The 17,092-nt window shown below is 37.8% G+C and overlaps 1 protein-coding gene across 1 annotated transcript in view; it reads right to left on the bottom strand.

Annotated features, from left to right (window-relative positions):
* Positions 1 to 17,092, bottom strand: part of BMPR1A (bone morphogenetic protein receptor, type IA) — a 44,140-nt gene that overhangs the window by 18,465 nt on the left and 8,583 nt on the right. The window contains exons 2-5 of the mRNA XM_008570306.1: positions 14,954 to 15,116; positions 12,946 to 13,048; positions 6,968 to 7,064; positions 6,715 to 6,814 (exon numbers count right to left, since the gene is read on the bottom strand). Coding sequence (XP_008568528.1) covers positions 6,715 to 6,814; positions 6,968 to 7,064; positions 12,946 to 13,048; positions 14,954 to 15,116 — 463 coding nt within the window. The remainder of the gene's footprint in view (positions 1 to 6,714; positions 6,815 to 6,967; positions 7,065 to 12,945; positions 13,049 to 14,953; positions 15,117 to 17,092) is intronic.

Below are 17,092 nucleotides of genomic sequence, written 5' to 3' on the forward strand. Positions count from 1 at the left end.
GTCTATTACCTCCTTTAGGTCTAATAGAGTTTGTTTTATAAATTTGATTACTCCAATATTGGGTGAGTATATATTTATGATTGTTATGTCTTCTTGATGGATCAATCCTTTTATCATTACATATTGTCCCTCATTGTCTCGTTTTATGGTTTTTAGTTTAAAGTCTATTTTTTCAGATATAAGAATAGCTACTCCAGCTCGTTTTTCTTTTCTGTTTGCATGGTAAATCTTTTTCCATCCTTTCACTCTTAGTCTATGTGAGTCTTTATCGGTGAGGTGGGTCTCTTGAAGGCAGCATATAGTTGGATCCTCCTTTTTAATCCAGTCAGCCAGTGTGTATCTTTTGATTGGGGAATTTAAGCCTTTTACAGTAAGAGTTGTTATTGAAAAGTGTTGATTTATTCCTAGCATTTTATTGATTATTGTTTGATGGTCTTAGGTGTCTTTTGTTTCTTGCTTTTTTTTTTTTTTTTAAAGATGACCGGTAAGGGGATCTCAACCCTTGGCTTGGCGCTGTCAACACCACTCTCAGCCAGTGAGCAAACCGGCCATCCCTATATAGGATCTGAACCCATGGCCTTGGTGTTATCAGTACCGCACTCTACCGAGTGAGCCACGGGCCAGCCTGTTCCTTGCTTTCTGATTTACTGTTTGTTTTCTGTATTTGTTGGTTCCTTGGGTTGTAGCTAGCCTTTTTGTTTGTTTGTTTTCCCTTTATGAATGCCATTTTTATTATACTAGTGGGTTTTGATTTTTCTTGGGTTTTTATGGCAGTGGTAGTTATTTTTCAGGAACCAAACCCAGTACTCCCTGGAGAATTTCTTGTAAGGGTGGTCATGTGGTGGTGAACTCCCGCAGCTTTTGTTTGTCTGAGAAATATACTATTTGCCTTTCATTTCAGAAGGATAGCCTTGCAGGGTACAGTATTCTTGCTTGACAATGTCTGTCTTTTAGTATTTTGAATATGTCATCCCATTCCTTTCTGGCGTTTAGGGTTGTGATGAAAAGTCTGATGTTAGTCTGATTGGTGCTCCCTTATAGGTGATTTGACGCTTCTCTCTTGCAGCTTTTAAGATTCTCTCTGTCTTTGAGTTTTGCCAATCTGACTATAACATGTCTTGGAGAAGACCTTTTTGGGTTGAATACATTTGGAGATCATTGAGCTTCCTGGATCTGAAGATCTGTGATTTTTCCTATACCTGGGAAGTTTTCTGCCACTATTTTGTTGAATATGTTTTCAATGCAATCTCCTTTTTCCTCCCCTTCTGGAATACCCATGACTCGGATATTTGAGTGCTTAAGGTTGTCTGATATCTCTCTCAGATTTTCTTCAATGCCTCTGATTCTTTTTTCTTTTTTGTCTGCCTGTGTTATTTCAAACAACCCATCTTCAAGTTCAGAGGTTCTCTCTTCGACTTCCGCATGCCTGCTGGTTAGACTCTCCATTGTGTTTTTTATTTCGCTGAAAAAATTCTTCAGTTTGGCAAGTTCTGCTACATTTTTTTCAGGGCTTTGATTTCCTTGTACATTTCTTCTTTCAGGTCCTGTATACTTTTCCTTGTTTCATCATGTTGTCTAGCTGAGTTTTCTTTATCTCATTCAGTTTCCTTAGAATTATCACTCGAAATTCCTTGTCAGCCATTTCAAGAGCTTCTTGTTCTATAGGATCTAGAACTTGAGAGTTATTACCCTTTGGTGGTGTACTTTCTTGATTTTTTGCAGTTCTGGTATCTTTTCTTTGATGTTTATTCATTGTGGCGGGGGTTTTCACAGTCCACAGGTTTGACACTATTGTCTGACTAAGATGTTGCTGTGGTTGCCAATTTGGTATGGCTACCTTAGTGTCTGCTCACTAGTTGGCCACTAGTGCCTTGCGTGTGTGGTTGCCTCAGGTCTTGGGCCTCTCTGGGGAGCCACCTCTCTGGTCAGCTTGGACTCTGCTGGGCTGCTGGATCACTGGGCAGTACCGCAGGCTGTGTGGTCTCTGCTGAGCTTCCACCTCCTGTGCTGGACTTCTCCCTGTTCCATGCGCGCTGGGCTGGGCTGCTGGGATGCACGGAGGCACCGCAGAGTGTGTGGTCTCTGTGGAGCTTCCCCTTCCCCTGCTGGATGTCTCCCTGCTCCATGCATGCTAGGCCGGGCTTGGGTTGGACTCAGCCGGGCTGCTGGGTCACGAGGTGGTACCGCAGGGTGCACAGTCTCTGCCAAATTTCCACCTCCCCTGCTGGACGTCTCCCAGCTCCGTGCGTGCTGGGCCGGGCTTGGGATGGAGCTGGGTGGCAGCGGTGAAGCCTACCTGCTGCTGGATCGTGCGGCGGCAGCGCCCCCACAGGGTGTGTGGTCTCTACGGAGCTTCCACCTCCCGTGCTAGATGTCTCTCTGCTCCATACACATTGGGCCAGGCTGCTGGATCGCACGTGGCAGCGGTGTGGTCTTTGCAGATCTTCTCCCTCCCCCACTGGATGTCTCCCTGCTCCGTGTGCACCGCGCCAGGCTGCTGGATCACGCAGTGGCAGTGTGGTCCCCGCAGAGTTCCTGCCTCTCCTGCCAGACGTCACCCTGTTCCGTGTGCACTAGTTGCCTTCATTTTTGAAAGATATTTTCTCTGAATATAAAATTCTACATTCGTGACTTTTTTCTTTGGGTACTTTAAAGATATAGGTCCACTATCTTCTTGATTACATTGATTCCAATGAAAAATCTGCTGTCATTTTCATCTTTTGCCTCTGTACATAATCTGCTTTCTTCCTCTGGTCTGCATTTAAGATTTTCTCTTTCTCACTGGTTTTGAGCAATATGACTATGATGTGTCTTGGTGTAGTTTTCTGTTTCTTATACTTAGGGTTTGTTGAACTTTTTAGATTTATGAGTTTACATTGAATTTGGAAAAATTTTGGTCATTATTTCTTAAAATATTTTTTAATCCCCTTCTCACCTCTGGTGACTCTAATTACGTCTATATATAAGCCCACTTAAAGATGTCTCACAGCTCACTAGTGCTCTATTCGTTTTTAACATTCTCTTTTCTCTGTTTTATTTTGTATAGTTTCTATTGTTATGTCTTGATGTTCACCCATCTTATCTTCTACAGTGTCTAATCTGTCATTAATCTCATCCACTGTATATTTCATTTCAGGTATTATGGATTTCATTTCCTGAAGTTTTATTTGGGTCTCTTAAAAAAGCTTCCATGTCTCTATTTAACTTTCTGAAAATATAAAATACAATCCTAATAACTATTTTAATTCTATTGTCTGATAATTCTAAGATCTATGTCAGTTCTGGGTTGATGGTTTCCATTGCTTAATATTTTTCTACTTATGGATTATATTTTCCTACTTCTTTGCATACTTAGTATTCACAGATAGAATAGCAGATATTACACTATTTAGATGCTGGATAGTTTTGTATTCCTATAAATATTCTTGAGATTTGTTCCAGGATGCAGTTATTTGGAAACAGTACGATCCTTCTGGATCTTAGTTTTAAGGCAGGACCACAGCCACGTTTAGTCTAGAGCTACTTATTCCATGAGGTAAAGATCCTTCTGAGTACTCTAACCAAAACCTATGAAATATGAGGTTTTCAAGTCTCGTGGATGGTAGGAACAGACACCATTCCCAGCATTGTGTGAGCAACAAATGCTGTTTCCTCCAATCATTTTAGGTGTTCTTCCCCCAGCCTTGGGTAGTTTCCTCACATGAAGAAACCAGCTTAATCTTCGGTGGGAATCTTCTGCAGATGTCGTCTTTCTCTGTGAGGCTCTCTCCTCTCCAATGCTCTGTCTTGTGAACTACAGTTGTTATCTCCCCAGACTCTCAGTTCCAACTGCTCAACTCAGAGTCTGCTGGGCTATACCTGGGTTTCCTTTACACCCTGCAGCCAGAAACTCTTTTCAGGCAGTGAGGTGGACAATGATAAAGCTGACTTCATTTGTTTTCTATTTATCAGAGATCAGTGTCCTTCACAGTCTGATGCCCTGATTGGCAACTGTTAGTACATGAGTGGGGCTAATTGATTATAGGCTTCACTGTACGAGAATCTGCCTTGACCTTTTCATTGGGCCTCAAAGGCAGCATTTTTAGGTCTTTTCTCTTGAGCTGAACAGATTCCCCTAAGAACCATCATGCTATCTGTTGTCTCAAGAGCAAAGGCCTGGCTGACAGGATTCTGGCAGGGCTGAGGGGCCCATCAATCAGCATGTTTTCATTCTAATGCCTAATCCTCAACAATAGGGCACTAAAGTTGGGAAATTCTGTTTTTGTTCTTTCCAGAAAACACATTCTAGCCTTCTGTTAGGGTGGTGGTGGGGAAGTCACATGATTATTCACAGAAGGGATGAAGAAGAGATCTCAACATGTGTGGTAGCCAGCATCCCAAATGTACTATAATCAATCTCACCTCCTGATGTTCATGCCCTTGTTTAGTCCCCTCCAATAACATGTCAGGGCTGAGCCATGTGACAAACAGAATATGGCAGAAGTGATGGTATGACTTCCAAGCCCTGATCAGAGACAGCACTGCCACTTCTGCCTTGGTCTCTGGGATCACTTTCTATGCAGGGAGGCCAGGTTTCACACTGTGAAGACACTCAAGCAGCTTTGTACAGAGGCTCACATAGAGAGGAACTAAGGTCTCCTGCCAAAAATCAGTCTGCAACTTGTCAGCTTTGGAAGAGAACCACCTCAGACAATCATCTACCGGCTCCAGTCAAGCCTTCAGATGAGTGCTACCTCAGCTGACATCTGACTGGAAGCTCATGAAAGACCCTGAGCCACCCTGTCAGGTCACTCCTGAATTTCAGATCCACAGAAACAGTGAGATAATAATTCTTATTCCAAGACACTAAGTCTTGGAATGATTTGTTAATGCAGTACTGGATAACACAGAGTTTGACTTTCTAAAAACAGACTTTCAAGCAACCCTCTTAGTTACTGTCATGCTCAACTTCACTTCCAGAGATAACTGCAAGTGCCAATTACTGAGTTTCTTGGGAACTGTATAGTATAAACTGGTTGCTTCTTGGCTTTCTCGATCTCTAGCCTAGGATTCAGAATTTTCGGGTCTGCAAAGTTAGTTACTACTCATCCATCTGCTTCGCGGGTTCCAAAACTTTTTTTTTTTTGTCTTTTTTCGTGTCCAGCAACGGATCGCCACCCTCAGTGTCACGCCCGTACCGTACCGGGACCGGCAACGGGATCGCAACCCTCGGTGTTGCTCCCACACCTCGCTCAGCCAGTGAGCGGGAACCGGTCTGTATGTGGGATCCGAACCCTCGGCGGGAGCGCCACCGCACTCCCAAGCGGCGCACTGTAGCAGTGCGCCACCAGGCCGGCCGGGTTCCAAAACTTTTTATTGTTACCTCCTGTTCTCCTTGTCCTAGTTGGACAAAAGTTAAAAACTCTTTATTGCTGTTTTAGTTGGGTAATAAAAATAATTAGGTATGCTCAATCTGCTAGCTTCATCTAAAAGAGCTTCTGTCAAATATCTGAATCTTTGCCAGTGTGATAAGTGAAAAACAATATCTCCGTGTGATTTTAATTTATATTATTATTATGAATATTCTTGAGTATCCTTCCATTCTTCTATTAAGAGCCATATATAAAAGTATTTCTTTTTATATAAATCATCTGTTTATTTTTTGGACCTATTTCCTCATTTAATGGCTTAGATTTTTATCCTCTTTGATTTACAGTGGCTTCTTATATTTGGGAAATCAGCCCCTTTGTATTAAGAACTGCCAATAATTTTCACTTGTAGTCTGCCTTCTGACAGCTTGTGGTGGTTTTTGCCACATAGTAAAAGTTTTATTTTTATGTAGTTGACACTATTAATCTTATCAGGTTTTGTTTGTTTGGTTTTTTGGCAACTAATAGGCATAGGGATCTGAACTCGTGACCTTGGTGCTATTGTTTTTTATTTTAGTGTTTCTAAGTTTTGTGTCAGACTCAGAAAGGTCTTCTAAACTCTGAGACTATTTTTTTAAATTCTCTCATGGTTTGTTCTGGTTTTAAATTCTCTCATGGTTTGTTCTTAGTCATTTTTTAATATATGTAGTTCTCATCTGGCTAAAATTGATTTCAGTGTAGGGAACTGATCCAACTTCATTTTTTCACATATAGCTCTCTGGTCCCAAGACACTTATTGAATAATCCATCTTTTGCTCAGTGATCTGAAATGTTATCTTTACTGTATACTAAATTTATTTATGTGCTTGAGTCTATTTGTGGGCTTACTAACCTGTTTCACTGATGTTTCTATATTATGCCAGTAGGATAATGTTTTATTATTGAAGTTTATATCAAGTAGGAGCTGCCTCCTCTTATTACTTTCTTTTCTGGCAATTGTCTTCTAAAATCATGACAAAATGCAAACAATTCTGAAGCCCCAAATTATTAAAGAACTATAATATAGTTGGTTTCTTGGGACAGGTTGTAAAATTCAGATATAAGAAAGCTCACTATCCATAAATAAGAAAATTATAAGTATTCACGAACATACAAGAAGTATAAAATTGTGTCCAATTAATTGGTAGTAAGGTCTTTTCCTATAACAAAACTATAATCCAGTCAAATAAAGGCCATATAACCAGAGAATACAAGTTTCTAAACTGCAAATGGCAGTCACTGCCTTCTGCCCACTGGCTTTAAAAAAAAAACTGTTGAGATCTAATGTTCAACAAAGTATTTTGGATCAAAATAAGTAACTTCTTACTTGTAACAGAAGCAGCTGGAGAAGATGATCATAGCAATTATGCAGACAGCCATAGAAATGAGCACAACCAGCCATCGAATGCTGCCATCAAAAAATGGACCTGACAAAGGAAGTAAACGATTATCTTTCTATCACATCTTATTAAAAGGAAAAAATAATTCTTACCCTTAAATTCTAGGTAGCTTGGTTACTGTTAAAACCAGAGAAAATATTTGGCTGAGAATCATGCTCAGACTTTTCTCAGCGAACCTACCTATAACGACAGGGGGCAGTGTAGGCTGTAAATACTGGTTACATAAATTGGTCCGACAACATTCTATTGTCCGGCGTAGCTGGGCTTTTGGTGAATCCTAAAGGGAAAGTAATGATAAAATTAGAAATAATTTAATATATTAAATAGATAATTAATTTTTTTAGTATTCATAAAATGCAATTTCTAATTCAATGAGTGAAAAAGAACTCCAAATTTTATGTGTAAAAAAAGATTATTGAAAAATTAAGATTTGTGCTGAAATAGTCTTGTGAAGACTGTAAAACATTTTTTAAGGAGAACATATTTATGTGGATGGTGTTTTAGAACATCAGGTTATAACTTGCTTAATTACAAATAAAAGTTTATAAAGGTTTTTCATCCCATACTTTGGCATATCTTAATATATTACTTTTCAGTTGTTTTTAGTAAAAAAGTAATTCTCTAGAGACATGAGATCTTTTCCTATAAAACATGGGTAATAAATTTTTATTACAATCATAAACTAGTATGGTAAATATGATCTCACAGTAGACTGAGACTTGGATGAGACTTAAGGTCAGACTTAAAAAGTGGAGGGTATCCTATTCCAAACAAAAGACTGATTAAGCGAGGTGGCAGAGTAGGTAGAAGATAGCGTAGATTCTGCATATAACAACTATGTTGAAACTAGTGAACCTGATATGGAAGCAAGTTGAAGCATACATGGTGATGGAAAAGGAAAAACATAGGAACCTTCCTGAGAATTTATTAGAGATCACCAACCAGATAGGAGATGTGTCCGTAATAGATCAGAAAACTAGCACAGAAAAAGATTACCGTCACGGGAACAGGTATCAACAATCACGTGTGAAATTTTATTTGCTTAATGGTACAATATCTGACAAGTTGAATACTAACATTTCAGCACTGGCTGGGAGAATTGCCATTCTGGACCAAAATACTAGTAGAAAAGAACTGTTTGTCATAATAAAAGTAGCAAGAATATAGGCAGAAATTAACAATGCTATTCTTAAATATGAGATGGCCAGAAAGGAAAAACCTAGGTATAATCAGGAATTACTTTAAAAAGGTGAACAGGAGTCCGTGACTTGAGATTCTAGCAGGGAAGACTCTCAATGTACAAGTTTTACATTTCAACTGAATTTCTACTCTTTAACAATTTTTACTTTTAAAAACTGTAAAGAGAAAGAGAAAAGATATATTAGTTGTTTCACTGGAGACTCCGAAATAATCCCAGATGTTGAAACAATCCGAGATCTATAGAAAACTTGCGTGAAAGATGAAATGAAGAGCACACAACTAAAGGTAAATAAAAGAAGTGCTGAGCATCCAAGAATAGTCCAGAGAGGCTAAAATGAGCTTAGCCTCGCAGAAGAGAAAGTACAAAGAAAAACCAAGAAAGGGTGTCTTTGGTAATGTGGGGAGAAAGACCACCAAGCAATAAATGTATTGCTGACATAATGGTGGATAATGGAGGACAAAAATGTATAATTCTCCAATTCCTATTTTGTTTCTTTTTTCTCTGTCAAGGATGATTACAGGAATGAAGAAGGTAAATCAAATACCAGTAGGTAGGAATTAATATCTCAAATGTATGAACAGATCCTATAATACTTCTGTATTCTGTATGAGTTCATATTGTCTAACCTAGGTGAATTTTATGCCAGGAAGATGAGAACACTTGAGAGAGAGCTGAAAGACCGCTGTGGTTTAAAGATTTTAGAAACAAGGAGTGTTGGAAACCAGATAGCTAAATGTTTCATTTATTTTCTTTAAAAGGGAAAGAAAGTAGACTTTGGCAACAAATTGAAGGCAGCATAATATTACAAAAAAATGCAAGGGCTTTGGAATGAAATAGTTTAAATCATAGCTTTGCAAGTTATTCGCTTTGTGACCTCGAGCAAACTAACTTCTCTGGACTTTAGTTTCCTCTGTTGAAAAATATGTGATAGAAACAGTAAATGGGAGGAAATGAGGTAGCATATACCAAATACCTAGCATACTAAATGCAAATAGTAAATATTCAATAAACTAGTTCTCCCTCCTCTGGAGAGCTTGATATGAATCCCAGATGAGATTCTAGAGTAAGCCAAAAAAGCTCGTAACCCTCTAGAAGATCCCATGTGGCTTCACCAAATAAGGAACATCAGACTGTGCTCACCTCTTTCTTACATAGGTTAACTCTATCCAGGTGAGCAAAAGTCGGGTCTGTCCATAGTATGGAGCTGGGTGACACACCCTTCCCTCCCTGCACTCCCCACCCCTATCCTCCACCCACCAAGTCAATTTGTTTCTCCAGATTTATGTGAGGAATAAAAATCCTAGTGGGGAAAAATTTTACTTGGCATTTACGAAGTAGGAGATTCTGACTTAAGTAAACTTATTTCATGTACGTGGGCTGGAGACAGTATATGAGGAAGGAACTGAAGCCAAATTACAAGGAATGGCAGTGAGGTTTCCAAGAAATTTTTCACCTGCAAGAAGAAAGAGAATAAGCTAGATTTGCAAATAGAGACTAGGGACTTGAAGGGAATGTGAAGCGTGGCAATTGTCACGTGCATCTTTTTTTTTGTTTGTTTGTTTTTTTTGTCTTTTTCCGTGTCCGGCAACGGATCGCAACCCTCAGTGTCGTCCCCGTACCGGACCGGGAACGGCAACGGGATCGCAACCCTCGGTGTCGCCCCCGCGCCTCGCCCAGCCAGTGAGCGGGAACCGGTCTGTATGTGGGATCCGAACCCTCGGCGGGAGCGCCGCCGCACTTCCCAAGCGGCGCACTATCCAGTGCGCCACCGGGCCGGACGTGCATTTGTTTTGATGCACACCTGCAGTATGTGAAAGCACTGGGGGAAAAGGCTTAGGGTAGGACTAAGAGCTGTTCTCCTCAAGTTAGGTGCTGGGTTAACAGGTAGATATGCGGAAAGTTAGATAAGTACAGTCAAAATTTTTTGTTTGAGGGCCGGCCTGTGGCTCACTTGGGAGAGCATGGTGCTGACAACACCAAGTCAAGGGTTGAGGACACCATAACAATTGTAGGTATACATGCACCTGGGTTAACAGGTAGATATGCGGAAAGTTAGATAAGTACAGTCAAAATTTTTTGTTTGAGGGCCGGCCTGTGGCTCACTTGGGAGAGCATGGTGCTGACAACACCAAGTCAAGGGTTAAGATCCCCTTACCCGTCATCTCTTAAAAAAAAAAAAAAAAAAAAAAAAAATTTTTTTTTTTGCTTGTATAACCCCTAAGCAAATTTTAAAAAACAATGTATCCTCACATATTTTTAGGCTGACATCTACAATTTTTCACCATAAATTTAAATAGCCACAAAGAATGTATTAATAATTTCTGGCTTACTGTACATAATTAGACACTTTAAAATAGAAGTATTAGATCATTCTCTAATCTATTCAGTAAAATCTAAGTGGCATAGCAATTTGATACCCATTATCATCATTAAAAAAAAAAAAAAGAACAAATGCTTCTTTTAAAAGTTGGAAATTTTATATTAGAACTTCTATTTCTCCTTGAATTTCTATTTTCTTTCAAATTCTCACAATAATTGTGACCTAATATATTTTAATACATAATTCTCCACATCAAAAATAAGTACATAAATTATTTTATTTCCTGTGACTGATTCTAGTTTATTATAATTATTAGTAGAATTATTAGTACTACTAATATAATTAGTAGTGTATATTATTATACAAATATATTGTTAAAATATACACTTTATTAAATAACTACCATAAGAAAATTTTATTGGAAAAGGCATTTCTTAATAAGACAGATGGGACTTTAAAAAATTAGTTCATGAATTTATGGATAAATACTACTTATTGGTAGAATGAGAAGATTCAGTATTAATTTATTCCTATTTCCCTATTTTTATTTCTTTTTTTGGGGGGGGGTCAGCACTAAAACATTCTGTTTATATAACCAAAAAGATGATAATGAAAGAAATTTGTTTACCATATGCTTTCAAAGCATATGCTAAAAATCCCATAATGATCTTATCATCAAAAATTATTTTCAATGATCCAGCAATTTTGTTGAAAGCAAAAAATTAAAAACCACCTGACCTGCAAACATATTTGATATCCCCACATGCACTACACTAACACTTTTAGTTCAAATTACTGTTTGGAAACTTGAGGTTTTACATACAGGGCCTTCAATTTGTAAAGTGGGAGAAGGATGAATGTGAAAAGAGAGGAAGAAAAGAGAAACTGCTTGAGCAGTTCGGTCCTCAGGCACAGCAATTTTAAGCAATGGGACCTAAGGAAGTTTAGAATCTGTAAACTGATTCCCTTAAAACTATCCACGTACCTATGTTACCCTTGAGTAATATTCTCTGTGTGTACTAAGGAATGTTGGTAACTCAGCTTGAAGACTGCTCAGTTAGATAATCAATATGGTAAAAACTAACATTTATTAGGCCCTTACTGTGTGCCAACTGTGCTAAATTCTTTACATACATGTTATTTCATCTGATCCTTACAACAATTCCTTCACTGATGAGAAAACAAGAGAGTGAAGCCCCTTATCAAAGGTTCACGGCTATTAAGAGGCAGCACATGGATGTGAATAAAGACTGTCAAGCTTAACAATTATCTTATATTGGTGAATTCAGTTTGGGATGGGCGTAGTTTAGGGGCCTGGTTACTACCACCGGGCTAAGAGCTCTAATCACAGCTCTTTTTTCAATTGCTTTAAGTGATTAAAAATGTAAAGTATGTGAAGTTGATAAGTAGATAAATGACATAAAACCAGGAGAATCAACTAAATTACCATCCCCCAAATCCTGACATGTTAGAGAAAAGGACTAATTCTTATACAGTGAAATTTAACACAGACAACTATCTGACAACACACTCCATTCCCATCTATCTGTGTCAAGAAATCAACAGTACCAAGGAGTGGAGAAGATGAGGCTCGGCAGCAGCATGGGTGAAAGACATGAGGATTTTATCTGACAGAAAGCCCAGCGTTTCAAGCGTATGGTGTGACTGCCAAACATCTAACATGAGATTTGGCTGTATTTAGAAAAAGGGAAAGGGGTTACTTATCTCTGCTTTTTCTCCTAGTCAGACCACACTCAATTCTGCATATTATACTGAGTGACTGGAATGTGAAAAACTCTAAAGCTGATCATGTAAGGAGCAGCTGAGGTCACTGTGGACTATCATTTTCCTTGAGCAAAGACTTGAGGATGTGGAGAGGAAAGTAGGATGAAAAAACTTTCTTCACATAGTTAAAGGGCTGTTGCCTTGAAGGATTAGACTTATTCTCTGTGGTCCAGAGAGTCAGACAGGAAGACAGATTTGCAGAGAGGGTGATTTCAAGCATTAGCTGAGAGGTTGAAACATATAGCCTTTAAGGTTTCTATCAATCCTGAGAATTTCTGAATAATATGAATAATTTTCAAACATAGCCGAGACTAAAACTGTGTACAAACTGTTCTATCAGGAGCTATTTTACAAAAACATTGGAAGGATCTCCTGGGGGAAAAATTCTATACACAATTTTGAAGGGACTAGATTTGCAACCCAGAGCTAGCAGGATGTTCATAAACTTTTATTACAGATTCTCTGATTCTTTGCTGCTGCTCTTAAAGTAACTCCACTGACACCTCTGTACAAGGACTAACTTTTCTAAGTTGTCTGAGAGTGATACAAAGGTTACTGTCTATCATCTTAAAGTATTTTCAGTAAATTTTATAATCTACAAATAAGGGTAGATATCATGTTTTGCAGCCATGACAATTTGGAATTCTTTAAAACTTTTCTTAAAGTAAAATAATAGGGAACTTCAATGACCACAATCATATTACCTGAACTAAGAGCTAAGCTTCCTCCCATACATTTGCTTCTATGAACATACAGCAATGTGCAGAACGGGCACACTTCTCCCAGGGGAAACCAATGCTTTTCATGTGCCCCCCGCCTTCTTTATTTCATGTGTCCCAAATAAGATTTCACCTTGCACTGAAAATCAGATCCTTCATATTTCATACAGCCTGAAGCCAATGTGGTTTCTCCCTGGTCATCTTCTTCTATGATGGCAAAGCAATGTCCATTAGTTCTAAAAAGAGAAAAAAGAAAAAAAAAAAAAAAACCCACACATCACATCAGAAAGTACCACTGAAATCTGAGTTTGAATGTGAACAGGTACTGATGGCTTTTAGTATCTTGTTCATTGAATTAGAATTACATTCTCATGTGATTTACTGACAAAGCCAAATAGGTTTTAAGGCAAATGAAAGTTGTTATGTCTGAAACATAACAGTACCTAAAGGCCCAGTGAGAACCCTGTGTCAAGTGAAAAGAAATTCTACTAAACAAGTTCTCCAAATGTGAGTTACATAACTTCTCTGTTAAACAGTCACATGATCACAGAAAGCAGATTTGTAAAATATTATAAAGTAAATAATCTTAATGTCTTGAAAATAAACATAACTTTGTCTCGTTTTACTCATAATACTTTTAGTATTCACATACTGTACATGATAATAGGTGAAAAACAAACTTTTCTATGAAACACAGACTCAATAACAAAGAAAGTATATTTGGGAAGAACAGACAGATCAAGATTCCGAAAGGTGCTTTTTACTGAACGTGACAGAAAAACAGGGAAATCTTTTGAATTGTTGAATTTTCAAGAAATTTACATAAACAAATTTATATTTAATGAAATTTTTATGATTTTAGTGTTAGTACCCTGGAGTTTTCCCCTAATATATTCATTTAGACTTTAATGGGTATGGAAGAAACTTATAAAAGCTTTACCCGTGCTCATAATTATGGTTCATGTCAGCAAGTGTACTGCTTCTATCTGAGTTCTGCAGAACTCTTTATTTTCTGCTAGAAAAAACTGCTCTGTTAAAACTGGTGACTCAGTTTTACTCTAGGTATTAAGCCACTAACACCATATCAGGCAGGTGTTACAGAAAAGAAGTTTGGCAAAAAAATTATTTGGTGACATAACGGAGAGCACTCCCTACAGACAGAACTTCTGGGAAGGCATAAACTGAGAACTAGCTGGTGGCCTGCCCAGTAAAGTCAACCACCATCAGAGAACAAACGGCACATCTCAGACGTGATGAACCATCACATAACTTCAAAAAAAAATTTTTGTTTAAATTTTTTAAAGCCTACTATGCCCAGTATTTTTAGGTGGTCTCCCATCCAAGTACTAACCAGGCCTACCCCTGCTTAGCTTCTGAGATCAGATGAGACTGGGCACTTTCAGGGTGGTATGGCCATCGACTCAAGATTTTACATAAAAAGTTTTATAAAGTTTCATGTTTCATACATGGTCCATTTAAAGAGCATACATTTATTAGGAAAATACAAAACATGACATTATTATCTCTCTAGGATATAAACTGACTGATGAGACCGAGCTGTTCAGGAAATTTTTGTCTAGGAAGTCAATTCTTCAATGTCCCCAAAGAATAAGGATAAAGTCACATGATCATATATAAACGTGTTGAATACAGTTAACATAAAATTAAGTAGGAAAACTAAAATAGTTATACAATCAGATTTTAATTGGGGACTTCACAGATAAGAAAATATAAAATTATCACAATATCATTCTAATATATCTGTAAAATATTTCAACCAATTAAAAAGTAGAAGGTTGTGGATAAATTTTTTGGTTTCTTTTTTATAATCTCTAAGTTTTCTACAATAAGCATCAATAACTTTATGATAAAAAAAATCATTAAATAAACTCAAAATGTTAGACAAACACTAGATTCCTTTTATCTTCTTTAAAAAACTATATTATAATGTAACTCTAATAAAGTAATCAATCACTTAATGGTAATAATGTTCCTATATACAAAGCAAGAAGCTTTCTAGCTCTTTGAAAAGATACCATTTATACAGAAAAAACCAAAACAACTCAATTTTTACAGTTCCTAAAATAGCACTAAATGCAACTCTATTCTCTTAACTCTTAAGGACTGCATAAAATACTTACATGCATGTGTTGTTAATAGCATCATCCGGGCAGTGTCCTGAGCAATAGCACTTTAAAAAAGGCAAGGTATCCTCTGGTGCTAAGGTTACTCCATTTTCTGACTTTTTCTGGTCAGAGTCTGATTTCATCCCAGTGCCATGTAGCATACTGTCTAGATTCTGCCCTGTGTTCAAATATTGAATTTGTAAATAAATCATTTTTGAAAAGCTAATTGATTACAATTTTCAACAAGAAATTTTCTAAGCTTTATTATAATTATTACAGCTAATGTTTCTTTAATTAAAAAATTATTTTTCATACAATTAGCAGACATTTATTAATAAACTATTATGCACACAATTACTGTACCAGGTATTGTGGGATGTACAGAGATGGCTATGTCATAGTTTTTGCACTAGTGAAAGACAAACATGAATAACACAAGGTAAAATATTGTAATAACTTGTAAGAAAGGTACAAGAAATGGGGAGAACTTCAGGGAAGGTGGAGATTTTTCCAATCATTAAAAAACAGACAAATTATGATTTTTCTTTTAACTTTTTGGTTCAAAACTTGTGACCACCTCTTTAAAAAAAAAGTCCTTTATTTTGGTCTCTATGCAGAAAAGAAGTTACTAAGCATCCTGCTGTGGACTTTAATTGCTTAAGTAAGGGAACTGTGAGAGCATGGGGACCAATTGTATTATCTGGAGCCTTTTATCTCAAGGTCATTGGTTTGAATCCAGACCATTCTGCCAAAAACTAAAGGTTACCAGAGGGCAGTTGTTAGCTTATGAAAATAGAACTGGGTTCATGCATTAGTCTACTAGCCTTACACAATTCTGTCATACTGGTACTGAACCTTTCAGGCTGGAAGCAGAACAGAACCAAAACCAGTGTTTTAGTAATTCCTTCCTCTCTCTGAAATAGGGAGGAAATTCCTTGTGGGTTGCTCTCAAGGGAATGAAAGGCAGAGCCAAACGGGTAAGAGAAGTGTGTGTCTGTTTCAATACAAATGTTACATAAGTGGTTCAAGGCACCATGTGCACTTGACTAAAAATAGCCATACTGATGAGATGTACTACTGAAAAGAGAAAAAAAAACACACACGCACACACTGGTGAGGAAAAGAATATGCTAAGTGTTTTACTGATTTTATGCCTTGAATTTTAATAATCTTCTAGTATGCTAAATACTTAGTGAAGGAATTCACTACTGAATGAGTATATATTAACAAAAGCAAACATCAGGAGATAAAATACTTAAAAAAAAAAAAGAGCTGGAGGCTTGTATAGTGTATATACATATACCACTCGTTCCCCTCCCTCATCATTACTCTCTTTTCAGAAATAAATACTGTAATATAATGGCAAAGCTTATATTAATCCCCTAAATTGCTACAGCACTTAAAGAACTCATTTATGTTAAGAATATCAACTGTAAAAGATGGGAGGAGGAGTAGGGGTGAGAAGAAGGGAAGAAATCCACTGGGCTAGAAATAGAGACCTGGATTCTGGTCTATTCTGGGCCATCTGAGTTTAGCTAGCTGGATGATCTTGAGCAAGCCATGTCACTCCTTCAGGCCTCATTTACTCATAAAGCCATAGGACTAGAGGACATCTGAGGTCTCTCAACCAGCTTTAAAATCCTATTACACTAACAAACTGAAGCATCAATTTAACCGTGGAGAACAAATGGCAAATAATATATTAAATGCAATTGATTTTTCAGACATCTAATACGAAGAAAAAGCAATATAGTTTGGTTGAAATAACAGTGAGAAGAATTCAAATCAAGATTATAGCCAAAGATAAGTCACTATGTGAACATCAATTCTCTATAAAAAATGATAACAAGACCTGCCTAATTCAAATCAGGAGGTTATGTACAAGGGGTCTTTGAAAAGTTTATAGAAAATAAAATGTGGGGCCAGCCCGGTGGCGCACTGCCACAGTGCACCGCTTGGGAGCGCCGCCGCGCTCCCTCCAAGGGTTCGGATCCCACATACAGACCGGTTCCCGCTCACTGGCTGAGCGAGGCGCGGGAGCAACGCCGAGGCTTGCAATCCCGTCGCCGGTCCCCGGTCCGGTACGAGGGCAACACTGAGGGTTGCGATCCGTTGCCGGACAAGCAAAAAAGACAAAAAAAAAAAAAAAAAAAA

Source organism: Galeopterus variegatus, unplaced genomic scaffold, assembly GCF_000696425.1.
Source record: "Galeopterus variegatus unplaced genomic scaffold, G_variegatus-3.0.2 Scaffold590, whole genome shotgun sequence".
NCBI classification, from domain to species: Eukaryota; Metazoa; Chordata; class Mammalia; order Dermoptera; family Cynocephalidae; genus Galeopterus; species Galeopterus variegatus.